Raw genomic sequence first — 26,003 nt, 5'->3', positions numbered from 1 at the left:
AGGTCATAGCCGCAATGCAGATAGACTTGGATTACTTTCTAATTTTCCTAAGTACTGTACTAGATCACTTTTTGCTCCATTACTTAGGAGAAGAGATGGAGATATCCCTTTGGGAAAATGAACAAACAAAAAAGTCCTGCAAACACACACTTCGTGCTTGAAGGGGACTTAGTGAGGAATCCAAGCTCCTCATGCTTCAGATGGGGCCACTACAGACTGGCCAAGGTCATTTCACTAAGCGTCGGTCATATTTCTCTTTGGGGAAATTCCTTCTCCCTGTTCCACACCAAAAAAACAAAACAAAACAAAAACCCATCTGACCTTTCTATCCTCCAAACCAACAGCGCGTCAAGTTCAAAGCTAATCAAAACCAAATTATAACATAACATCAGTTTATGTGGTGTACAGAAGACGATGGGAAATCTGATGCAGAAAAGTGGAGTCCTTACACGTTTCTGGTGCTATATGCTGACTACAACTAGGCGCATTTCATGTATTATCTCATTTAACTCATTGAAGAGTCCTATCAAGGCAGGTTGTTCTGTTAGCCCATTTTACAGATGATGAATAAACAGGAATTAAGTTACGGAAGTCCCAGGTGCTGGGATTCAAACTCAGGCAGCCTGACACGAGGGATCTTCTCCGTCTTTAAAACCCCAAGAGCTATCTGGATTTCCTTTAAGACGCATGGACACCCTATCTTAAATTTTTCTAGTCTGCAGCACCCACTGAGCCCCCATTCCACCTGCCACACCAACAAGTGCCTGGCATCTCGTGGGCATCTAGGATACCTCCTGAATGGCCAGATCCCATTAGATTCCCACTGCCTCTCCTGCAGTAGCTTGAGAGCTCTTAACCGGGTTTGTTTCTGCCTCTACTGAAATATATGCCCACGTCTACAAAAACAGAAATAACCGATCTGAGCCCTGTTGTCAGAGACACAACAGATCATCAGTATGACTCCCCTGGAGGAGAAGCAAGGTGGACGGCAGGACAGCAGGGGTTGAGAAGAGGCCTCGCATCAAACTTGCAGCTTCTACATGGTAGAGCTCAGGGAAGAGAGAACATTTCTCCATTAGGTTTTAGTATTTTACCCACACGCTGCATTATGAACATTTCCAATCACAGAGATGAGTTGAAAAAAAAATCATATAATATACACTTAAGTATCCACCACCCAGCTGCTGAAATTAATGCTGTCTATTTAGCCATTTCTCTATCCCGCTATCAATGTACCTTCCATCTTTTATTCATTCCAAAGTAAACTGCAGAAGGAGTACATCTACCCCTCCCCCTACTCCAGCACGCACAGCCTCGACTACAGTTTCCTCTTTGTTTATGGGGCATTTTTTCATAGTTTTATTATTTTAATAGATCACACGAGCAGACCTCCTTACTAGCAAAACACTAAAAAGACCCAAACTCCAGTTTGTTGTTATAACAAAATGTTTAGCTCACAACCGATTTTCTTTGAAAAGTTAGAGTAAGCGGGAAGGGAGAGCATTAGGAGAAATACCTAATGTAGATGATGGGGTGGTGGGTGCTGCAAACCACCATGGCACGTGTATGCCTATGCAACAAACCTGCATGTTCTGCATATGTATCTCACAACTTAAAGTATAATGAAAATAAATAAATAAATACTTTTTAAATTTATTTACTTATTTTACTTTAGGTGCATACTATATCTGGCATTTCTCCCCATGTTATCCCTCCCCACCCCCCACTGTCTCTCCTCTACCCCCCGCAACTGTCCCCTTTGTGTGATGCTCCTCTCCGTGAGTCCACGTGTTCTCGTTGTTCAACACCCACCTATGAGTGAGAACATACGGTGCTTGGCTTTCTGTTTTTGGGTCAGTTTGCTGAGAATGATGGTTTCCAGATTCATCCAAGTCCCTACAAAGGACACGAACTCATCGTTTTTTATGGCTGTGTAGTATTCCATGGTGTATATGTACCACATCTTCTTTGTCCAGTCTATCACTGATGGGCATTTGGGTTGCTTCCAGGTCTTTGCTATTGTACACAGGGCTGACTTTAAAAAAAAAAAAAAAAGTTAGAGTAGGCTAGGTGCAGTGGCTCAGCCTGTAATTCCAGCACTTTGGAAGGCAGTAGGATCATTTGAAGTCAGGAGTCTCAGACCAGCCTGGTCAACACGGTGAATCCTGTCTCCATTAAAAACACAAAAAAACTAGCTAGGCATGGTGGCGCTAGCCTGTAATCCCAGTTACTTGGGAGGCTGAGGCAGGAGAACTGCTTGAACTCAGGAGACACAGGTTGCAGTGAGCCGAGATCTCACCACTGCACTCCAGCCTGGGGGACAAGAGTGAGACTCCATCTCAAAAAGTAAAATAGGGAGGCCGAGACGGGTGGATCACGAGGTCAAGAGATCGAGACCATCCTGGTCAACATGGTGAAACCCCGTCTCTACTAATACAAAAAATTAGCTGGGCATGGTGGCGCGTGCCTGTAATCCCAGCTACTCAGGAGGCTGAGGCAGGAGAATTGCCTGAACCCAGGAGGCGGAGGTTGCGGTGAGCCGTGATCGCGCCATTGCACTCCAGCCTGGGTAACGAGCGAAACTCCGCCTCAAAAAAAAAAAAAAAAAAAAAGTAAAATAAAACAGTGTCCACAAGTCTGTGAGAGGAAGTTCTAGTTATTAAAATCATTTTAGTACCAGAGCAACAGGTTTGGTAAGTACAAGAATGAATCTGCTGCCTTTCCCCTCTGCCCTGTTCACCTTTCTGTATGATTATACCCTCCTTCAAATCTTATTTAAACTCCAGCTTGCCCCCTCCCTTCCAGAGGTCTTTTTGGATCTAACCAGTTGGGTGTGACTGCTCCCTCCTCTCGCCTTCCTATCGACTTGGATAACTCTTGTGTCCACATTTGATGGCTCTTACTGAATGATCAATTCCTTTTTGTATTCTGTATCACAACGCTTTTTAAACTGTGGATCGTGACCCATTAGTGCAGTGCTCCTCAAACTGTGGCCGCATATCAGAATCCGACAGTAAATGAAACCACACGTCTGGGGGGTCAAGCCAGGCCTGCATAGGTTTTTAAAGGTTCCTGGGCTGAGAGTCACTGGATCACTAAATCAGGATCATGCCAGCGAATCATCACATCAATGCTGTGAGTACAAACAGCATTTGTAAAACAAAACAGAATTGAATGTAATAGAAAGCATCAGAACGTAGCACCTGTAATAAGGATAAAATCATTCTGTACAACTTCTGTTTTAGTCGAATATACAGAATATCTAGCTATATGTACGTGCTGGGTCACCCATGTAAAATGCATTTCATTTTAGATCATCGTCAACAAAGTTTGAAAGTCACTGCCCTAAAGAAGCGAGGATGTTATCCTGCTCATAGAAGGTGCTCAAGGATGTGTGGCTTATACACGGGGCAGGAGGAGAGGAGCAGGTCAGAGTTTCTCTTACTGGGAATATGTTCTGCCACCAAAAACATGGTTCTCGGGATGGGGGGACAATCAGATATGGGACTAAGGAAGCATCACTCAGACAAAGACACCTGCCCGAGAAGAAGGGAAGGAAAGCAGCAGAGGAGCCTCCAGGGAAACTGATGGAGGAGGCGCCTCGGGGCTGCTCCTAATCTTTAAATTTCTGTTTAAGATTCCACCTTTCGGCCGGGCATGGTGGCTCATGCCTGTAATCCCAGCAGTCTGGGAGGCCGAGGCAGGCGGATCACCTGAGGTCAGGAGTTCGAGACCAGCCTAGGCAACATTGAGAAACCCCATCTCTATTAAAAATACAAAAATTAGCCAGGTGTGGTGGCATGTGCCTGTAATCCTGGCTACTCAGGAGGCTGAAGTAGGAGAATTGTTTGAACCCAGGAGGCGCGGTTGCAGTAAGCTGAGATCGTGCCACTGCACTCTAGCCTAGATGACAGAGCGAGACTCTTGTCTCAAAAAAAAAAAAGATTCCATCTTTCCCTATCAAATCATCAGGTCACACTTGCTAATGGTCTACCTAATATCCCCAAGACCCTGGGAAGGATACAAAGTTGGGTGAGAATAAACAGATCCCGCTGTTAAGGGTCTTACAACCAAGCAGAGGAGAAGGACCACTAAAAATATGGTCTATGGTAAGAAAGGGAAAGGAACAAAGCATCTTGATGAGAGCACTGAGGACAAAGAGCTGAGATTCTGGTCGTCAGAATGTGGGGAGACAGAGCTGAACTTCACGGCTGTCCAGCAGCATGTGGGAATTTTCAAAATACTTTGACGCCAGCTGCCCAACTTTGCCAGGGCTGTGTCTCAAGGGTCAGTACAGGCACAGAGCTCTGTGTGAAGCTGACAGTAAACCACCAGGGCTGCAGACAGCTCTGCAATGACCTGGTCCACACGAGGCATCCCATTTACACCAACGTACGCCTTGGGCCTCTACCTTGTGAAATGCCAAGTGTGCGCATGAGGCTGCTGTACCTGTTCTAGCAGAGGGGAGAAGCCACACACACTCTGCTGGTACCCTGTGGTTCAATAAATATTTATTGGGCTGGTTCACACACCATTCTAAGCACTAGGGACAGAGCTGTTAATGGGGAAACGCGGGCCCTGCTGTCTTGGGAGACAACTAAATTAATGAACAGACAAGAAAAATAAATATAATCACTGTCAATGCAGAGAAGTTATCTTGAGTGAAGTGACAGTGTAGTTCCTTGAGACTGGGTTGTCAGGGAAAGCCTCTTTGAGGACCAGACATTGAATGAGAGCTGAATATCAAGGTCAAGGAGGCACATGCACTCAGTAGAACAGCAAGTGCAAAGGGCCTGTGGCAGGTGCAAGCTTGGCATATTGAATGAACAGTGAAAAGGCTGCTGTGGCTGCGATGTAGGGGGCAGAGGGGAAAGGGTTGTAAAATAAGGTCAGCATGGTGGGGGGAGTTCAGATCATAAAGGTGTTTGTAAGACACAGTACAAAGGTGGGCTTTAATCTTAAGTAAGGTGGAAAGCCTTTGTGGGGTCTTTTCAAGGGAGAGATATGACCTGATTTTCCTCTACATAAAATCGCTGTATGGAGCGAGACCATAAAGGGCAAGAGTAAAGGCAGAGAGAGAGTTGAAATACAGAGACGACGCGGGCTGGCCTGGGAGAAGGGTGATGGAAATGCATTTTTGAAGGTAGCACCCACAGAACTTGCTGATGGTTGGGCTGCAGGGGAGTAAAAGACAAAGGGCCCCACAGACAGTTCCCAGCTTTTTGGTTTAGGTAGCACTAACCAAGATGTGGGAGCCCATCAGCGTTTGGGGGTTCTGGTCACAGAGTCCTCCCTGCACCGTGCTAAGCCTGAAGAGTTCATTCTCAGACATTCGAATGCAAATGCCGGGGAGAGAGCTGGATACAGGAAGAGGTCTGGGGTACAGACAGATTCAGGTGTCATTGGAAAGTAGACGGGGTTGAAAACCACTGGACTGAATAAGACACTTAGGGAGAGTTAGAGACAGAAAAAGGAAGGGGCTCTGGGCCAAGCCTGGGGGTGTAATAACACTGACTGTGAAGTCACAGAAAATAAGCCAGCAGAGATGGACAAGGGGCCAAGGGGGCAAAGGTGACTGAAAGGTCTAGGGGAATGAGAACACAGCCAAAGGTTCAGCAACACAGAAAACACTGGTGACCTGTCCCATCAGTGGTGAAACGTGTCACTTCCGGATTCAGTGACTGGGAGGGGACATGGTGAGTCCACTCCCAGAGTGAGCATGACTCAGAGTGAGGGGTTGCTGGGCAATGCGGCCTTGGGCAGATACCAGCCCCCACGGAGGACCAGGTGACTTCCATGAGTACAGGCTGCCAGCTTCGGGGCCACAGCCACGCTACACCCCGCAGTTGCTCCCAGGCCACCTGCAGAAGGCAGCACCTTTCCATACTCTCTGTCCTGCTCCTACCACTGCAGAGGGAAGGAAGGAAAACACCATCTCCTCTCACTTCCTGACTTTCTTCCTCCGCCTCCAAGAGCCTTTTTATTTTTGTCCCATGCACGACTTGTTCAGTTTCACAACAACCACTGGTGTCCTGCACTTCTTTTTTTCTTTTTTTGAGACGGAAATTTGCTCTTGCTGCCGAGGCTGGAGTGCAGTGGCGCAATCTCGGCTCACCGCAACCTCCACCTCCTGGGTTCAAGCAATTCTCCTGCTTCAACCTCCTCAGTGGCTGAGATTACAGGCATGCACCATGATACCAGCTGATTTCCTATTTTTAGTAGAGATGGGGTTCCTCCATGTTGGTCAGGCTGGTCTCGAACTCCCAACCCTAGGATCTGCTCACCTCGGCCTCCCAAAGTGCTGGGATTACAAGCATGAGCCACCGCACCTGGCCATCCTATGCTTCTTAACCATCTGCTTGCAAACCACCTTTCTGACAGTCCTAAGCTACTTTTCTTGCAAAGAAACTTGCTCTCAGTAAAGACAAGAGGGCAAACGGAGAGAAACAGATAACCATCTGCTGATGTCCACTCGTGCCGCATTCTCCAGAGAAACGCACAAAACCGAAGGCAATCCGCGTCCTCAAGAGGCTTCCAAACGAGCTGGTGAAACCATCTAGCACATGACGCAGAGACCAGCGTGGTGCCAAACGGTGTAACACCCGCGTGGGGTGGGTGTCTGTGGGTGCAGCAGCTGGAGACAGAGTTCTGGAAAAGCAGGGATGTGTCACTAGAGCATAAAAGACGGAAGGAAATATGCTCTTCCTTAAAGTCTGATTAAAAAAAAAAGATACTTTCCAACAGGGCCTAATGCCCATCTCAGCAATGCAGCGCGTGTGTAACCAAATCACACAGAAATGAGCACTTAAAATGACATCTGTTGGATTAATTAGCTGTGTAATTAGTCTCCCCTCAGTGGAGCTGGGCTTTGTGGCTGTTGCCTGAAATCTCCCCAGGTGACTTGATTCCAAATGCCACACTCCAAAAGGCAGAAAGCGCAGGCCAGGAAAAGAAGACAAGCATCCGACTGTGTGTGCAGGAGGGAGCGGGAAGGGAGAGGAAGTTTCTGGAGAATGTGGTGGGTCCTTTGGGAACCCAGCTAGAACATCAGGGTGGAACAGTAATCCACAGAGGGGTCACTCGAGAACTCACCACCTGAGAGCAAATCTGCCCACCCCCAAGGCATGAGTTTTGGATAAACTGAAAGCACTAAAGGCTCAGAGATACGAATTAGGGCAGGAAGACCATGGAAGTGAAGAGAGACGAGTATGGATTCCCAGTTGGACACAAAGACACAGGACAAAGGTCAGAGCTCTGGTCCCTGGAGGAGCTGTTTGGTCTTCCTACGCCAACAGCTGCAGCCACCACTAATGTGAACCCAGTCTGGGCAAAAAAAAAATTAATAATGAAAATGGTCAGAGCCTAAGCTGAGAACCAGAAAGTGAACAAACACGCACAAACAGATGTCTCCAGCCAAATCACTCCCGCAGTGCTTCCTCAACCACAGCTGGCTTCAGAGTCACACTTGCTGACTCATGTCTAGGACAGGGAGGAAATCACAGCCCTGGGACCCGCGCCACTTGGCTTGGCTCACTAGAAGAGCCGAGGAATATTCCCCATGCTTCTCTATCTTTAATTATTTTAGAAAACAAGAGACAGGGCAGTAGCAGGGAAGTACAGAAGACGAAGGCACAGGAGTTATGGGAGGACCACAGTGAAAACCATCTTGGAGCAGAAGACTCCTCACAGCTAGGGAAAGAGCCTGTGGGGTTACCTTTTATCTCCCCCGCCCCCACCTCAAGGCACAGAGTGCCCTGCCCTAGACAGAGGAAAAACATCTAATACTGCTCAGAGAAACTTCCTGGGCCTGTAACAATCAGTAGTTCATAAAGAACCTGGAACACGAAACATTCCATTCAAATGAATCCTGTTGGAAACCAGCAAGACACATTCACAAGCTGGAAAGGGTCACTCTGCTAAGATACTCCCTGCCATAAACACAATCAGAGCTCCTCCCTGATCTTCAGGAGCGCCAACAGGCATCCGCAGGACCAATGCAGTGACAAAGACTGCCTCCCAGAGCAAAAGGGGTCTAAGAGCAAACACCAAACCCCGACATTATCCTTCTCGTTGTCCCAAAGGCCTTTAGATACAGGCCAGGCATAGTGGCTGAGGGCTGTAATCCCAGCAATTTGGGAGGCTGAGGTGGGAGGATCACTTGAGGTCAGGAGTCAAAGACCAGCCTGACCAACATGATGAAACCCGGTCTCTACTAAAAATACAGAAATTAGCTGGGTGTGGTGGTGCACGCCTGTAATCCCAGCTACTTGGGAGCCTGAGGTAGGAGAATCGCTTTAACTCGGCCGGCAGAGGTTGCAATGAGCTGAGATTACCACTCCCCTATGCCTGGGTGACAGTGAGAGACTCCTTATAAAAAAAAAATTTAAATAAAAAAATTTTTTTAAAAAGGCCCTTAGATACATCTATCTAGGTCCAAGTCAAAAGTGAAATGAGTAACATCTGCACATGTGCACCAAGATCATGCTGCTGACCACAGCCTGGTGAAACCTGTGCTCATCTGACAACTGAGGGGTCAGAAGCCTGTTGAAAAAGCCTTGAGGTAATGCAGGATTCTGTCAGCCATCATGGTGAGAGAAGCCCAGGTGTGACAAGGCTGTGGCCAGTTGCATGACCTTTCCAGCTTTTTGGCTGGAAGAAAGTACAAAGGAAGTAAGGGGATACCAGAAAGAAAGTTCTAATCTTACACAGGTGATTAGACCAGATTGCTCCAAGTTTTTAGAAAACTCATCTCCTAATTCAGAACCAGACCTATGGCCGGGCACGGTGGCTCACGCCTGTAATCCCAGCACTTTGGGAGGCCGAGGCGGGCAGAGCACGAGGCCAAGAGATCGAGACCATCCTGACCAACAAGGTGAAACCCCGTCTCTATTAAAAATACAAAAATTAGCCAGGTGTAGTGGTGGCCGCCTATAGTCCCAGCTACTCGGGAGGCTGAGGCAGGAGAATCTCTTGAACCCGGGAGGAGGAGGATGCAGTCAGCTGAGATCACACAATTGCACTCCGGCCTGGAAACAGAGTGAGACTCGGTCTCAAAAAATAAAAAAAAAACCTGATAGCTGCTCATTGCCCGCCACCCTCGCTTGACCAGAGGGCAGTCTTCAATGGAAAGGTTCTGGAGGGAGGGGAGGAGGAAGAGGAACAGAAGATGCACCAGGCTGGGGGTTCCCATTACAGAGCATGGACAATAGAAAAGAACCACACTCCCAGTACACGCTGCTAACAAAGCGTTCCCTAAACCAAATAGGTTTGCATTGTTTCATTTATTTAGTTATTTACTGAGACAAGGTTTTGCTCTGTCACCCAAGCTGGACTACAGTGCTGTGATCATGGCTCACTGCAGCCTCGACCTCCTGGGCTCAAGCAGCCCTCCCACCTCGGCCCCCTCATGTAGTTGGGACTACAGGCACCATCACACCCTGTTAATTTTTTATTTTTCATCAAGATGAGGTCTGGCCATGTTGCCCAGGCTGGTCTTGAACTCTCAGGCTCAAGTGATCCTCCCACCTCAGCCCCCTACACAGCCAGGATCACAGGTATATGCCACCACACCCGGCTAATTTTTTACATTTTTTATAGAGTCAGGGTCTGTTTATGTTGCCCAGGCGGGTCTTGAACTCCTAGGCTCAAGAAGTCCCCCTGCCTCAGTCTCTAGAGTGTTGAGATTACAGGTGGGAGCCACGGCCCCAAACAAGTTTTTTAATAACGCATGACATATTCACGAACCCCAGCCTGTACAAAATCCTACTTCAATGCCCAGCACAGAATCAGCACTCCACAAATGTTGTTGACTCAGGGAAGGAAGTCCCCTGCCCAGTGATTTCAGTCTCTAAGACGCTGCCCAGGGGAATGATCTGGGAAATCCTGTGGTCTGGCCTCTTGGGTCCTGAGGGCTGGAGTCTGAACCCATGGGAGGAGAACAAGTTAGGGTAGCAGATGGAAGGATGCCTTCCACCCAGAACCCAACCTTCTGTCTCATTCTGAGGGGCAGCAGGAAGACGGGGATGCCCCAGTGGGACACATGTCACCAAGGAGGTCCAAAGAGGTCAGCTCAGAAGCAGTTAAAAAGGTTCCACCATCCTCCAGGAAGAGCCTACCGCCATAGACAGAAGACAGGAAGAGAGACTCAAACAGCAGGTGGATGCAAACCCCTTTCAGCAGCTCCAGCGCACAGGCCGGCCCCGCCAAGCAATGTGGGTACCACTGTTGACCTAAGAGACTGAATATGCTTTGGAGGATCTCGTCCTGAGTCTCAGAACATGCCCCACTCATTAACAGGTTATAAACCAAACACTATCAGTAGATAAACATTTCTAACCTTCTAACTAGTTTGCCTTTATGGGATGAGGATGGGGACCCCAGAGAATGTCCCCTAATCATTCTTGATGATTAGTCCCAATTTAAACCTACTTTCTGCATTTCCTATTAGCGACCTAAATTCCATCCACACATGGGGTCTGCCATGTACTGTGAGCAACACTCACGTGCTGTGAATTTTCATGGTCTAGGTACAAGTAACCAGAGCAGGAGGAGACCAAGAAGGCCTGGAGCGGACCAGGGGCAGCTTCAGCATCTGGTCAAGTTGGTGCTGACCAAGCCAGGCCTCCTGATGTCCACTGTATGACGCAAAAGCATTTCAGTAAAAGGAACTCAGGGAAAAAATGACTGAAAAGTAAGCCTGAACAAACAGCTCTGGAGAAAATTTCAGATTTTATTATAACAGGAAAGCATTTTCTTTAACACAGAAAATACGAATATCTAATAGTACACTTTTCTATAAATAACAAAAACTGGATATCATCATTAGAGGCGTTTGTAACTTTGTTCTTTTGTTGGGAACCACTGGAAGAAAAGGGGTTTCACAAACAAGGAAGCCGCACAGCTCTCTTTACGCTTCTGGACAGCCTGTTGGCAGGTCACTATGAACGGATTTCTAGGCTATCCAGAGGCAGAGCTGCCGAACAAAACACAGGATGCTCAGTTAAATGTGAATTTCAGGTAAGCGTAAGCATAATTCACGAGCTGTCCTTACACAAAACATCACTGTTGCTTATCTGAGATTTACATTTGCGGGCCAAGGTAAGAGGACCATTTGAGCCCAGGAGTTTGAGACCAGCCTGGGCAACATAGTGAGACCCTATTTTTTTTAAATGTGATTTAAATTTCTTTTTATAAAAAAGAAAATAATAATAAAATTCACATCACTGGGAATTCCACCTTTTTCTTGGCTGTATTTGCCAACACAATCCCAAGTCACCCCCTTAAATTTGCCAGTTTCTACATTCTCCAGTACTTCTATGAGTGACAGATTTTCTGCCATCAGAAAATTTTAACTTTCATCCTACATCCTGGCTGCTTTAAGTGCTAAAAACCAATTTTTGTTAAGTATTAAATATACATTTATTCAATACTACCAGAATGGTTTTCACAGTTCCAGCCTTTCCCACCCTACACTTAGTAGTATTTGTAGCTTCAAGTTATGTGTAAAATAAAATAAAGAACACGGTTCAGGTGGATCATATAATTATTTACAAACTCTTGCCTTTTCCTGACAGTGTTCCTGACAATGCCTAATTGTTCCCTTACAATTTCCCTTTCAAAACAAAAAAAAACAGAAACACCTGTTGGGACTAGATATATTCAAATTTGGCCTTTTAGTCCAAGTCCTCAGCAAGTTGCAAGAATTCAACACTGAGCTCACACCTCTGCCCCATTATACCTGCCATACTGCCTCTCTTGCCAGAGTGTTTACCTAGAACAACTGTAACATAACGTGTTATTCTGGAATGCAGAAGCAACGGAATATTTTCAACAAAATTGCCCTAAGGGTTACAGACCACCTCTAAGATGGCAGATGTCATTCATGCAAAGAATTCCACGGTATGGCTTCTTCCTCTGGATGGGGATGGGTGAAGAGACTGAAAGATTAAGATTTCTCTCTCATAAGAAGGTCCAGAGCTTTCTAAACAGAAAATCTAGGGTACTTTCCAATATTTTGACAAATATATTTGTCAGCTGTTATTTGTAACTATTAGATTTTGTAGCTATTAGATTTTCTGAAATTAGACCTCCTTGCTGCTCAGCCTAAGTCAGGGCCATGGTATGCCTTTGGAATCCAAAAACAGACTGGTAACCAGTACCTGAAAACAGTTTGTACTGGAAATGTGTAGACACAGTCATAAAATCTACATGCTATTTACATAACAACTTCAGAAAAGGGAACTTCCATGACTTTCAGAATTTGTTCCTGATCGCTTTTTGAAGATAATGGTGAGCTCCACAGTCTCCATTAAAGTGCCCTAAAAATCCAGCTCCTCTTCCAAGACTCTGTTTCTTCTGGAAGTTCCCTCAACCTGGAGAATTCAATGAAGGCAAACTAAGAAATTTTCTTTTGGGGAATACGCCAGAGAGAAACAGCAAAAGGTGAGAGGAAGACGTTTTTGGTCCACAGACAGACACCAAATGCCAGGAAAGAGAACCGGGTCTTTCTGCCCCTTCTTGTTCCCCTCCGTGTCTCCAATGACAGTATTCTGTAAATATGCTCTGATTTATCAAAATCCGTGGATCATTCACAAGAGGCTCTGCAAGACGTAAGAGAATGGGGAAATAGAAACACAGCTTCTCACACCAGCTAGGAAGACTTGTTATGTAAGCAATCATTGTACAGCTAGCCATCTAATTTGAAGGAAAATAGTCTTAAATCACACTGTATACAAAAGCAGAGTCTTACAACTATACACAAAATATATTCCTCAAAAGTCACAAATGGGGCCCGAGTGTGGTGGCTCACGCCTGTAATCCCAGCACTTTGGGAGGCCGAGGCAGGTGGATCACCCAAGGTCAGGAGTTTGAGACCAGCCTGGCCAACATGGCAAACCCCCATATCTCCACTAAAAACATAAAAATTAGCTGGTCGTGGTAGCGAGCACCTGTAATCTCAGCTACTTGGGAGGCTGAGCCATGAGAATCACTTGAATCCAGGAGGCAGAGGTTGCAGTGAGCTGAGATCACAGCACTGCACTCCAGCCTGGGCGACTGAGACCCCGTCTCAAAAAAAAAAAAAAAATGCATGAAAAAAAATGCCTCCTCTACCTACCCACATTGGAACAGTGAAAAGGGACCCACATTAGAAAAATGCTGTCCATCTGACCATGAACACAGAAAACAACAACATGGCATTGGTCACTGCACATGAGTCTGGCCATCACCTAACAGGGAAGGGTGGCATGGCCACCTGCTTTCTGAAAGGCCACTGGGAAGTGTCGCATCTACTGGCATTAGGTCCTGGGACCCAACAACCCCACTTCATGGAACAGCACAAGTATGTAGAGATTTACGTTCCAAACTCATTATCTGCAATATCCAAACCCTGCACATAACCTCAAGGTACATCAAAAAGAGACTGGTCAATAAAGGAAATACTATGTAGCCATTAAAAAGAGTGACTGTATCTACATGTACTGACGTAAAATGATTCTGATGATAAAAAGTATCTGTATGTACTGATCTAAAAGATTCTCATGAATAAAACAAATTGACACTTTGGGAGGCTGAAGCAGGTGGATTGCTTGAGCCCGGCGGTTCAAAACCAGTCTAGGCAAAATGTTGAAATCCTGCCTCTATGAAGAATACAAAAAATGAGCTGGGTGTGGTGGTATGCACCTGTGGTCCCAGCTACTTGGGAGGCTGAGGTGGGAGAATCGCTTGAGCCTAGGAGGCGGAGGTTGCAGCGAGCCGAGATTGTGCCACTGCACTCCCCTGTGAGTGACAGAGTGAAATCCTGTCTCAAAAAAAAAAAAAAAAAAAAATTGAAAGCATAGCATGTGTCTATACTTACAGATTTTTAAAAATGAACAGTATGTACGTGTGTACAGATACATAGGCACACACATTTTCATCTACAGAAGCACTGAAAAGAGCACAAAACAGTATCAAATACATGTAACAGTGGGTTTGCCTCTGGATAGTAAAGTCAGACAGTAGAAAAAAGACATCCACTTTAAAAAGTATTGGAAAATACTCAAAGATATAAACAAAGGTCTCAGGTATCACACTGTGTGTCTATACATTTATATTGGTATCGTGCATATGTGTGTGCGTGTGTACAGATATTGTGCATATATATTGTGTACATATACATACGTACACATATATATGCACAATATCATTCTAATTTTGTAAAAGGCCTATGTTACATGCAAAAAGAAAATAAAAATATGTCACACATTAGGATTAACCAGATATTTACTTTCTTTTAAAGTTTACTACTTTTAAAAATTTCTTTCTTTTAAAGTTCACTAATTTTAAAAATTCCTGGATTTTTCCAATTTTTTTTTTTTACAGTGAACATGCACTACTCATATTACTTTAACTGTAAAAAATAGGGAAGGCACATTTTATTACTAGCTTACACTTGAGGTCAGCATGGAATGCTAAACTTTTAAGAAAGAATTAAGAGGGGGGTGCGGAGTTGGGGAGGGATAGCATGGGGAGAAATGCCAGATATAGGTGAAGGGGAGGAAGGCGGCAAATCACACTGCCACGTATGTACCTATGCAACAACCCTGCATGTTTTTCACATGTACCCCAAAACCTAAAATGCAATAAAAAAAATAAATAAATAAATAAAAAAAGAATACAATACTATTCTAAAAGGGTCTGGTCAGTTCTTTACGATCCACAAAAAGGACTCAGAAAAGAGACAGAGAAAAAAAAATTAAAGCATTTAGAAAAAGGAGAAAATAAAAGTGCTACGGTTAATGGTTGCAAAACTGGTTTTTCAACAGGTGATTTTTAAGTACTGAACTTTTTTTTTCAGTACCCACATCTAATAAGATTTCAGCTCCACTATGTGGCATCTAAAGCTCGGGGTCAAAAGATCACACCGACCTGAGCTTCTTGACATGAGGGTGTATGAAATGCTATAACCAGAGTGACCCACACAAAGCTTGCGCCTAAAGCCATCGGCTGAGAGTGTGAAATACAACCTATTTGAGGGACGTGGGTGAAGACAGGTGAGAAACTTCTGGAAGGAGGAAAGAACAAGGGACCCCCCAGCAAGGTACCCACCTTTCATGCCACACACCACTGGTGAACCATAAGCCACACATTCCCACAGCAGTGATGGATGAACGTGGTCCTGGCATGAGCCCTGCCCCCCTAAAATATTTGCTTTTTCCATCTTCCTGGAGTCCCCTTGAAGTTAACTGGTGGCCACCAGAGCTGCAGAGTCAGCCCTGGCTCTTGAGCGAGGACCCATCAGGCACACGCGTAGCCTCCCAGCTCAGCTATACAGACCAATGACCCACCAGCACCAACCATCAAGTCGGGGAAATGAATCTCAGGCCTCCAGCTGCTCCAGGAGAAGGACGGCAGGAAGGCAAGAGGTGCTAAAATTCACCCAAACATCTGGCCTTTCACACCTTCTAAATCACCTGCAGGAAAACATTCCCTTCCTTTCATTTGTTGGTTGGAGGCACCAAGGTAGGGAGAGAGGTGGCAGAAGTAGGTACTTCAAACGAAACAAAAAGAAATCATCCAATAATGAGAAAACAAGGTTTGAGGAGACTGGCTCCAGGATCCCGATGCAAACCCCACTTTCACTGGAGCTTGAAACACGCGGCCACGCCGGGCAGGCAGGGTGCGGGGGTGGGAGGGGATGCTCCCCAAAGGATTTATGCTTTTTGTTCTCAGCACAAGACAAAGGCCTCCAGGCACCACCTACGGGCATAAAGTGTGCAGCTGTCTTTCTAAGACCCCCACTTCCCTGCAGCGCACCCACAGAGGAGCACCAAGAATGCACATTTCAGTCCAAATCGCTGTCTGATTTCACTTACGTTTTCTGATATGCCTGTCTCCCACATGATGAGTTTACTGCCCTACTGGGAATGTGAGTCCCAGTGAGTTTCTCACACATCAGGGAAAGAACTGAGAGGATGGGTTCTGAAGCAATGCAAAGTTCGATGGAGGTTTTCTTCCATCCTGCCGCACTGCACAATCCTCCTAGGACAGCATGTGCAGACATCCACTATGTGGAGAATCTGGCTGTGTGCAGGAATCAATACCACACTCTGCCTCCTACTGTAGGCCACGCAGAGCTGGTGTGGACACTGGCTTCTCCTCTCCTGTGTGCCTTGTTGCTCCAGGGCAGCTCACATGTGGCCCAGACCCAACACCGTGGTGGACAACCCTCTTTGCACACAACTTAAGATTAATAGGTAACCTTCAGTCTTGGCCCAATCAAAGGAACCCCAGCTGGAAACTGTTTTGAGTAACAGATTCCGGTGGAGTCTGAATCTATCTGCTAAAGCTGACAGATTTCCATTCCAAAGACTCACAGGTGAAGAGAAACATCAAAGCAAAACACAGATGCTGGGGAATGGCAGGAGTGTGCCCTGATTTCCAACTGCCCTTTCTATGCCCCTCCTCCTCCGGGCAGAAAGTTGCACAAATATCAAAGAGCTTGTCATGGACGTCACTTAGCCGGGAATGCAACATCAACACGGAAGAGCTCCGGCCATCTCTGAACTCACACACCTGGGACGCAGGCTCCACACTAGCCGTAGGAGAGGGCAGAGGGCAGGCGTGTATCAGTGGCAGCCACTCTCCTGGTTCTGAGAAGCAAGAGCACCCACATCTCTACGGGTGGAGAGGATTGAGAGTGGGGCCAGGATGTACCTCCTCTGAGAAAGGAGTGATACATTTACATGTGAAAGCAGAAGGATAAGGAATTAAGGACCTGGGAGCTCAGTACCAGTGACAGAAAGTGCCTTTTCCATTCTAGATCAGATGAGTCACTAAGGACGGAAAGAGCCCAGTCTCCAAGCTTCACTTGAGCCTCTGGGATTCCTGCTGTGTCAGCCAGTCACAGGGATCTCACCAGGGTAGGTGTTAGGACGTGGACATGTGAGCACTAGGAGCTGGGCCAGAGCCAGCTGCTGTTTCAGACCAAAAGATCCCAAGGAATTCAATTAGGAGCACTTTGCAGAAGTAACTTGGGACCCAGAGACAACGTAAGGGGGCTTCCATCGGATGCCTCGGGCCCTGCAGCCTTCCCCTAACTCCACTCTACCTCCAGGAGGTGCAGAGGAAAAACAGCTTGAACCTTAATCTTGATTCATAAATGAGTATCACACAAAAATCAGAACTACACCACTCCAGGCAATGAAGACAATACCACCAGGCTTTCTGGATTAGCCCAACCCTCTCTCATTTCTGGATGAGAAATTATCTCAGGCTTTCAGAAAGTTCACTCTTAATACAGCAACCTACGCACTAGCATTCATGACTGCAAGGGCAGCGACTCCGGCCCAGGGTGAGGTCGGACGACAAACCGAAAGCCACACCACTGCTTGCATCTCCTGAGAATGCGGCTCCGTCTCCTCCAACATGAAAAAGGAGCAGGAGGAGAATAAAAGCCTGGGCTGAAAGAGAGGGCTGGGAGGCCCACTGGGAAGCCACACGCATCACCGTCACTTCACTGGGTGCTGCAAAGAGCAACTCTGGAGAGCCGCCCTGGCTGATCGTGAATAATCTTCCAGGGAACTGGGACAGGGTGGGGTGGGGAAGGGGTGAGTAAGGAGGGTTGTGTGTGAGAAGCCCGGGGCCCTCCCCAGGTCAGCTGCATCTGGAGCAGTTTCTCTAGCAGACAGTAAAGAACTCGATTACATCCAGTTAACTGTGCTCTAAACTGATTATGCATGTGCCGGGCTAATGGATTACATTAGCAAGAGGAAAAATAACATGCAATCAATCTCCATTTACTACAGGCCACACCAGGGCCTAGAGAAAAAGTGACTCTCAAACCACCTCCCATCCCCACCCCAAATCAGTGGACTGACGAAATCTTATGAGAGGGAGCCTCTCTTGGTGTCAAGAGAAGTTTTATCTTAGTTGTACTGAGGGACCAAAGGGCTCAGGGCGAGCACGGGAATGATAATCCCAGCGATGTCATCCAGGAGGGAGCGGGAGAGCTCCCCACCCCCTATGGCGGATCCCGGGCAGGCACAGGGCCATTCATTACCCAAGGACTAATGAGACTAGACTAATGACCTTTGGCTCCTGACAAAGGCAATTCTGCCCTGGTCACCCCCAGGGATGTGCCGGCCAGATGCACGATTTTGGAACCTCTCCTTTGGGTGCTGGGTCCACGTCCTACCTGCACCCCAACACTCAGGACGCTTCTCCCCACACCATCTTTTTGAACAAGAGTTTCCTCTACTTTAAAGAAAAGGAATGAAAAAATGAAGGCCCAGGAGGACAGGCCTATAGTGCAGAAACACAAATAAACTGTGTGTCTTCCATCCACACCTCACCCTGACTCTCTGGGTGTGACCCGTGGACAAGGTTTGTGGACCAAAACGGGATGTTCTCAGCAAATCCTTTCCAAGTTCCAGGCCTGTTAGAAGCAAAGCCAAGTGCCTGACAGACTCTTATTCAAGACTCCAGCCGCATGGAGGATGCAGCGTGTGAGTTAATCACCACCGTGTGCGTTTCAGAATCTAAAGGGCAATTTTTTCCTCGGATGGAAGAGGACAGCTTCGTGCCACCTCTAAACAACCTTCATCAAAGTTGCGCGCAACCTTCAATGGCCACGCCGAGTCCTTTGTACAAATTTTACTCAGTCAGGTCCTTTGGAAATTCTTTTTCCCACTGGTTTTTCCGTCAGGTTTTCTTGACCACTTTGGCACCATCCTGTTGCCAGTTCAGACCTCCAATTTAAACTGACTGTAAAGCGCCTTTTTCTTTCAATGGTGGCACAAAACTCAGCCAGTCCAGCAAGGTTCTTGCTCATTTGAGATAAGGGGATTGGCTGCGTGGAGTCCAGACCTTTCTCACTGCACTGCAGCTGAACTGATGGTCAGTTCCAGAACGTACTATCCCCTTTACCTCATTCCTGCCTTCTCCTCCTTTACCTAAAGTGCTTTCTCATCGGCATTACGCAGTCCTCCCCACACCCTGAGAAGGAGCAACTGTAAAATGAAGTACAATTATCAATCCCCGCACAGGCCAACATGGGGAAAGGACTAGACATCTTCCTTATGCGGAATCTCCATTTAAAATCACGCTGAGTAGAGCAGGGCCTCAGCTAGCTCCGGGCCAGCACAGACCAAACACTCATGGGCCCAAAGACGCGAGAAACGGTGTGAAAGGCAAGAGGAGAGGCTGGTAACAGGAGTGAGGAAAATGAAAACAGAGAGTGAGGGAGTGGAAGGTGTGTGGAATGAGGCCGGGGAGATTTATGGCGATTTGTACCTGATTGTTCATACTAAAGCCATTATGGGATGATTAGAGAAAAAGGTGAGGCTTTAAGTCCAGTGAAAATCAATAGAGACGTCTGGAGCAATTCTGCCGTGCAAGTGAAAGGACTATTTACAGTATCCGGAGCACCTCCTCCTAGGTTACCATCTACGGAGTAGAGGGAAGGGCTGGGGCGGATGTGGGGGGTGGGGGGTGGGGGGAGAGAAAGAATAAATGGACAGGAAGGAGGGAAGAGGAGAAGAGATAGAGGGAGCGGGGAGGACGGGAGAAGCCCAGGAAAGGAAGGAAAAAGTGTAAGGAAGAGAAAGAGGACATAGAACACAGGAAGCAACAGAGAAAAAAAAACAAAAACGAAAACAAAGGAGGCCCCTTATGTACCCGGCTTTCCCCACAGCATTTAGCACCTTCTAGCCTGTTTCATAATTTATTCATCGTTTCTCACCCATCTCCTGCTAAAAGAATGGAAGCTGTGTGAGGGCAGGGATTTTTTTTTTTTTTTTTTATTCAATTTCATGCACTGATGTGGACACGTGCCCAGAACAGTACCTGGCGTTCAGAAGGTGTCCAGTGCATATCTGTTGGTGGGATGATGGATGCATGCAAGAAAGAAGGAAGGAACAAACCACCCCAGGAGCATCCAGGAAAGAAGAAATAGAAAAGAAAAAGGAATAAAGAGATGGAAAAGGAAAGCAGAAAAAGTCTAAAAGAAAGGGAAATTACAGGAGCAGAGGATGCAAAAGAGCGCACATAAGTGAGAAAAGAACCAACCATCGAGGCGCCATCAACAAAACCCGCCCCAAAATGGGGCACTGAGAAAGAGAACCTTCAGTCACTAAAGCTACTCACTGAACCTGTCACGTTTCCACCTGGTGACAAAGTGGATGCTGCCGACTTTCCTCTCAACTCCAGGTTCCCAACCAACAGCCACGGGGGCCATGCCCGACACTGTCCGTCTCCTCCCCAATGCTCCCTAAGTCGCCTGTTAGGAAGCAACCCTCTCCTTTCAGAGACAGTGCCTGAGCCCCGAGGAGCTGGGCCTTACCTTGTACAGCTTCAGGCTGGCCTCATGCCTGGAGTTGACCGTGTGCAGCCGCAGCTTCTCCAGGCTGTTGGTATAGTAGTCGCAGGCGTTGCACTTGAGGTGCACCGGGTTGCCAATGGCCACGCACTTGAGCCTCCACTCATTGGCCTTGCCGCCCTCCTTGATGTGGGCCACCAGCTGGTACTTCTGCACGTGCTTGTCTGTCTTGCAATGCAGCTGGAAGTTGGCCTTGAGCTGGGTGTTGTAGCGACAGAGCTTGCACTGGTACGAGTCCCCCATCACCGCCTTCCACTCGTCCTCCGACAGGCTGCGCTCCACGTTCATGTGCAGGCCCAGCATGTCCAGGTTGTCCGTCGTGAACTTGTTGCAGACGGCGCACTGGAAGAGCTTCAGTGATGGGTCATTGGTCTGGATGAAGCTCTCCCCCAGGTTCATCAGCTCCTCTGACACCAGCTGCCCGCCCCCGAGCCGCATGTCTAGGGGGATCTCACCGCCCACTGCGGGGAAGGAGAGAGGGAGAGAGTCAGAGACCAGGCTCACGGTCACGGCCACTGCTGAGGCATCACCCAGACCTCCGCCACCCTCAACTGGGGTCCAAAGGAAAAGATCACATTTCAAGTGTTACAAAGGGCTACTAGCTGGAAAACAAGCAAGCAAACAACAAACATAGTCAACCTGATGTGTTTCAGTCTTTCCTACAGACATTCTGAGATTTGTGGCAGGTTTTATATTTTCTTTCTTTAGGAAAAGAACACTAGAAAAGTTAGAAACTGTAACTTCATATCTATCTATCTATATCTATCTATCTATCTATATCTATCTATCTATACATATATATATAATTTTTTTTCCCCCCGAGATGGAATCTTGCGCTGTCGCCCAGGCTGGAGTGCAGTGACGTCATCTCAGCTCACTGCAACCTCCACCTCCCCAGTTCAAGCGATTCTCCTGCTTCAGCTTCCCAAGTAGCTGCGATTACAGTTACCCACCACCACACCCAACTAATTTTTGTATTTTTTAGTAGAGACGGGGTTTCACCATGTTGGCCAGGCTGGGCTCGAACTCCGACCTCAGCTGATCTGCCCACCTCAGCCTCCCAAAGTGCTGAATGACAGGCATGAGCCACTGCACCTCACTACCTCTTTAATATTCCAATTAACCTCCTCTCTAAGATCCAAGAAAAGACAGAAATATGTATCGTTCACTGGATGTAACAGACTCTCAAACCCCAGACCTCCCAAAATTAGAAATGACTTACAGCTGCAATCTTAGCATACCAAACCTTCATGGCAAACCAGAATCAGGCTCAGAATTCATCTGAAGTGGCAGTGACCAACGTGACTTTCTACCATCGTGGGAACATTCTGTGGCTGTGTTGTCTGATGTAGCAGTCACTGGCTACATGGGACTAATGAATACTGGAAATATGGGTAGTGCAACTAAGGAATTGAATTTTTAATGTTATTTAAATTTTGGAAGCTATATGGTGATAAGTGGCACATGAGTTGGACAGTACATCTCTCAAGCAAAGATTTGGGGAGTAGGGCTGGGCGCGGTGGCTCCCGCCTGTAATCCAAGCACTTTGGGAGGCTAAGGCAGGCAAATCATTTGAGCCTAGGAGAGACCAGCCTCGTCAACATGGTGAAACCCCATCTCTAAGAAAATACAACAGAAACTAGCCAGACATGCTGGTGCACACCTGTAGTTCCAGCTACTCAGGGACTGAGGTGGGAGGATCGCTTGGGCCCAGGAGGCAGAGGCTGCAGTGAGCTGAGATCGTGACACTCAGCTCTAGCCCTGGTGACAGAGCAGGAACCTGTCTCAAAAAACAAAACACAACAGGTTTGGGGAGTAATCCCTCTACTCCTCACCACTCCCCTCTAGTCAATAACCCACCTGTCAGTCAATTGCTGCCAACCCTTCCATGTCTTCCCAGTAGGGCCACCTATTCCCTTTCCTGAGCCTCCGCCCTGTGTGACATTCAGGGCTACCCTAGGACCTATCACATTCCCTTTGTCACTTACAGAGAGGCATTATACATGGGATCCCCATCAGGGCGCCACCTCCCTAGGACAGGGGTCCAGTCTTATCCTTGCTGACCTTCTACAGAGTGCACAGACGCCCAAATGTTTGCTGTGCCAGACAAGAGTAAAAAAAGTGTGGGACTGCTACATGCTCAGGAAGTGGACCGAGACAGTCAGGGAGACACGAGGGTCAGCTCCACGTCTCCACAAGAGGGCCAGATGAAGATCTCCTCCTTCCTCTCCTACCCTGGACTTTTTCAGTCCACCACTGCCCTGCATAAACTGGGGGCGAGCTCACATTTGCTACGGTAAATTAACACTGCAAGTCCTTATTTCTACCATGAGAAAGGCTTGGAAAGAGCAGCCTTCCCTCCTGTTCCTAGAAGTGTACAGTCAAACAGAAAGCTGAGCACTGGAGTCTAGCTTCTCTTTCCTAAACACACGTGTACTTGAACTATTAGTTCTGCCCCCACTCCCGCAACTGATATTTAAACTTGACCTTTTATGTGTGGTTGGGCTGAGGTTATTTTATTTTTTATGACTGATTAGAATCCAAGTCAGTGGCTCATCAGAGAAAATATTTCCTTTTTTTTTTTTTTAAATGATTTTCTTATTTACGCTACACAAGTCACCTCGAGTGAAAAGATCAGTACAGGCTCTGCTAAGCAGACCAGCAGCTGCGTTTGAAGCTCACAGACCGTCTAGAGAGCCATAGAAATCTTTTGCACATGCATTCCAGAAGGCTTAGGAAGCTTTCAGCTTGTTGTCTGTCTTCCCATCTCCCCTGGTGAGAGGAACCATAACTATGACATTCTTTTTAGGACAAGAAAGAAAAACAGAAAAAAGAAAAAAAAAAAGGCCTAAAAGCTCCATTCCTTAACGGGGACGAGGGCCAGGCAACATCCATGAAACATACTCGGTGTTCAGTCAAAGCAGACACTGCCCGGAGGGTAAGACAAGGAGCAAACATATATTTGTTTCTGATGCCAACCACCTGAAGCATCAAATCATCTCCACTTTTTAGATTTAACCTCGGCGCATCAATATTGCTCTAAAGAGAAATTCAGCTGTCACTTGCTGATGTCTGAGTGAAAATGAGAAGTCCTTGGAACAAGCAGAGGAACTAAGTCCCAGTTTCCATTCTAAGCTCTTTTTATTTTTAAGAGACAAGGTCTCACTCTGTTGCCCAGGCCCAGACTGGATGGGTTCACTATAGTCTCAACCACCAAGGCTCAAGTGATCCACCCACCTCAGCCTTCCAAGCAGCTGGGACCACAGGTGCACTCCACCACATCCAGACTATCTTTAAAAAATTTTTTTTCATAAAGATATTGTCCAGCTGGTCTCAAACTTCTGGGTTCAAGTGATCCTTGGACCCCCAAAGTGCTGGGATTATAGGCATGAGCCACCGTGCCTGGCCAGCATTCTAGGCTCTTAAAATGAAATGCAAAGGAAAAAAGCAGCAGAGTGGTGAGACGGGTGAGGATGACAGGCAAGAGAAAACTCCCTTCGAGAACTATGCCTCAGAGAAACAAGCCCAGGGCTTAGAATTCTACAAATCCATAAGACTAAAGGAACTAATTCAGCTGCCACGAAGTGGAGGAATCTCACCCAAGTCGCTAACAGGAGCAGAGCTCCTAAACATAAGAAATTGGGGCTGGGCACAGCGGGTCACACCTATAATCCCAACACTTTCGGAGGCCAACGTGGGCAGATCACCTGAGGTCAGGAGTTCAAGACCAGCCTGGCCAATATGGTGAAACCCCGTCTCTACTGAAAACACAAAAATTAGCCAGGCACGGTGGTGCATGCCTGTAATCCCAGCTACTTGGGAGGCTGAGGCAGAAGAACTGCTTAAACCTGGGAGGCAGAGGTTGCAGTGAGCTGAGATCACGCTACTGCACTCCAGCCTGGGTGACAAGAGTGAAACTGTGACGCAAAAAACAAATTTTAAGTACTTGGCAGGTCTTTAGCCTTGAGCCACGCTGGATACATGGTCTTGGGGCAGGTCCTCATCTCTGGGTATACACTCAACTCTAACACTGGAACTGATACCTTGACACGTGAGCTCGCCCAAAGGCACATCCTTAGGAAGGTACATAGATTAAAAGGCACGCTCTGGAATCAAAGGAAGACGCAAGGGAGCTGTGAAACCTTGTGCAGGTGTCCAGGGGCTGGCTGGCTACTTGGGAAACACACGGCCACCCTGAGCAACCCCTTTCTGGGTGCTGGACTAAACTTCAGAGTTGAAAGGAAGGTTTGGGAGGAAGTTCACAAGGCCTCAAATCTAATATGCAGTCTACAAAGAGCAGCAGATCCGACTGTGCTGGGTCAAGGAGTCCCAACTCTTTCCTCAAAGGCCTCTGAAAAGAAGCGTCCCCAGAATCAGTGTGTTTGATGACACTAAAGAGAAGGTTCTGCCAATGGGAAGCATGAGAACAGTGTCCTTGTAAGGAGAAGTGTATTTCAGAAAAACTTTCTCCCCCTGAGGAACTCAGTCACATCTAATGACACACCTACAGCCATCTTATAAGTGGATTATGGGAAAAAAAATCAGTAGAGCCACAGATAGAACTGAAAGTTATGGCTGTTTTTATTTGCATAAGTTGGTTTCTCCTACTGAGGTCATACGACTCAAATTCCAAGTCTCTGGGACACTTAGTACAGTCCCCAGGCCCACTGGAGCTTCCGGCATAAAGGATCTGTGACTCTCACACCTTCTTAGCAATTCTCATGGCCCAAGGAAAGCACAGGTGTACAGGGACTCCCCTCAGTCAAGAAGTAGTGACACTGAAAATTCAAGGGCCCTTTGTGACTGAGCTGGATAAATCCTTGGGAAAAAGAGCTCTAGTGTCTTTAAGAAATAAGGTGTGGTTCTTCTCAAAGTGGCTGTGAGAAGTTCTTTCTACATAAAAACTCAAAGTTTTCAGCACCCAAATCCTATACTCTTGGTCCTATTCTAGATATGGTAAGCCAACTGGTAAGACTAGGTGCCTGGACAGAGTTCTTCCATGTGTGTCTAGAACACAAGTGCTCATTCTTCAGTTCCTTCTGAACCTGCCGCAATGCCCAGGACAGTGCATAATGCCCCAAAGACTCACAGACACTTGGTGTGAACATGATATATTTCTCTACTTCTCAATCCAAGCCTTAGTTATCTCTTCTCAAAGTAATTAAAAAGCCTCACTTTAGGCTGGCAACGGTGGCTCACACCTGTAATCCCAACACTTTAGGAGGCCAAGGCAGGCAGATCACCTGAGGTCAAGAGTTCAAGACCGCCTTGGCCAACATGGTAAAACCCCATATCTACTGAAAATACAAAAATTAGCCAGGGTGCCTACAATCCCAGGCACTTGGGAGGCTGAGGCAGGAGAAGCACTTGAACCTGGGAGGCAGAGGTTGCAGTGAGCCAAGATCATGCCACTGCACTGCAGCCTGGGCGACAGAGCAAGACTCTGTCTCAAAAAGAAAAAAAAAAAAAAAAAAAAGCCTCGCTTTGACCCGACATGAACCTACCCATGTTCTGTCTTCATTCCACCTCCACTGTGTTTGATCTGCTCCAAGATCGACCTTTCAAGAGTCTACGGCTCCTTTCAATTCCTACGGTTTTTTTTAAAAAACATAGAATACTGATGCCCATCCCCATGCACAGTTCACCC

General features: G+C 47.0%; 1 protein-coding gene across 2 annotated transcripts in view; it reads right to left on the bottom strand.

The window, feature by feature from the left end:
• Positions 1 to 26,003, bottom strand: part of ZFHX3 (zinc finger homeobox 3) — a 277,099-nt gene that overhangs the window by 153,907 nt on the left and 97,189 nt on the right. For both annotated transcript variants that reach the window (XM_021672553.2, XM_012437463.3), the window contains one exon: positions 20,321 to 20,817. In XM_021672553.2, the coding sequence (XP_021528228.2) occupies positions 20,321 to 20,817 (497 nt within the window). The remainder of the gene's footprint in view (positions 1 to 20,320; positions 20,818 to 26,003) is intronic.

The sequence above is a fragment of the Aotus nancymaae genome, unplaced genomic scaffold (genome assembly GCF_030222135.1).
Source record: "Aotus nancymaae isolate 86718 unplaced genomic scaffold, 86718_ANA_hifiasm-v0.15.2.pri h1tg000030l, whole genome shotgun sequence".
NCBI classification, from domain to species: Eukaryota; Metazoa; Chordata; class Mammalia; order Primates; family Aotidae; genus Aotus; species Aotus nancymaae.
The sequence above is the reverse complement of the archived record's forward strand: the minus strand, read 5'-3'. Positions and strand labels throughout refer to the sequence as shown.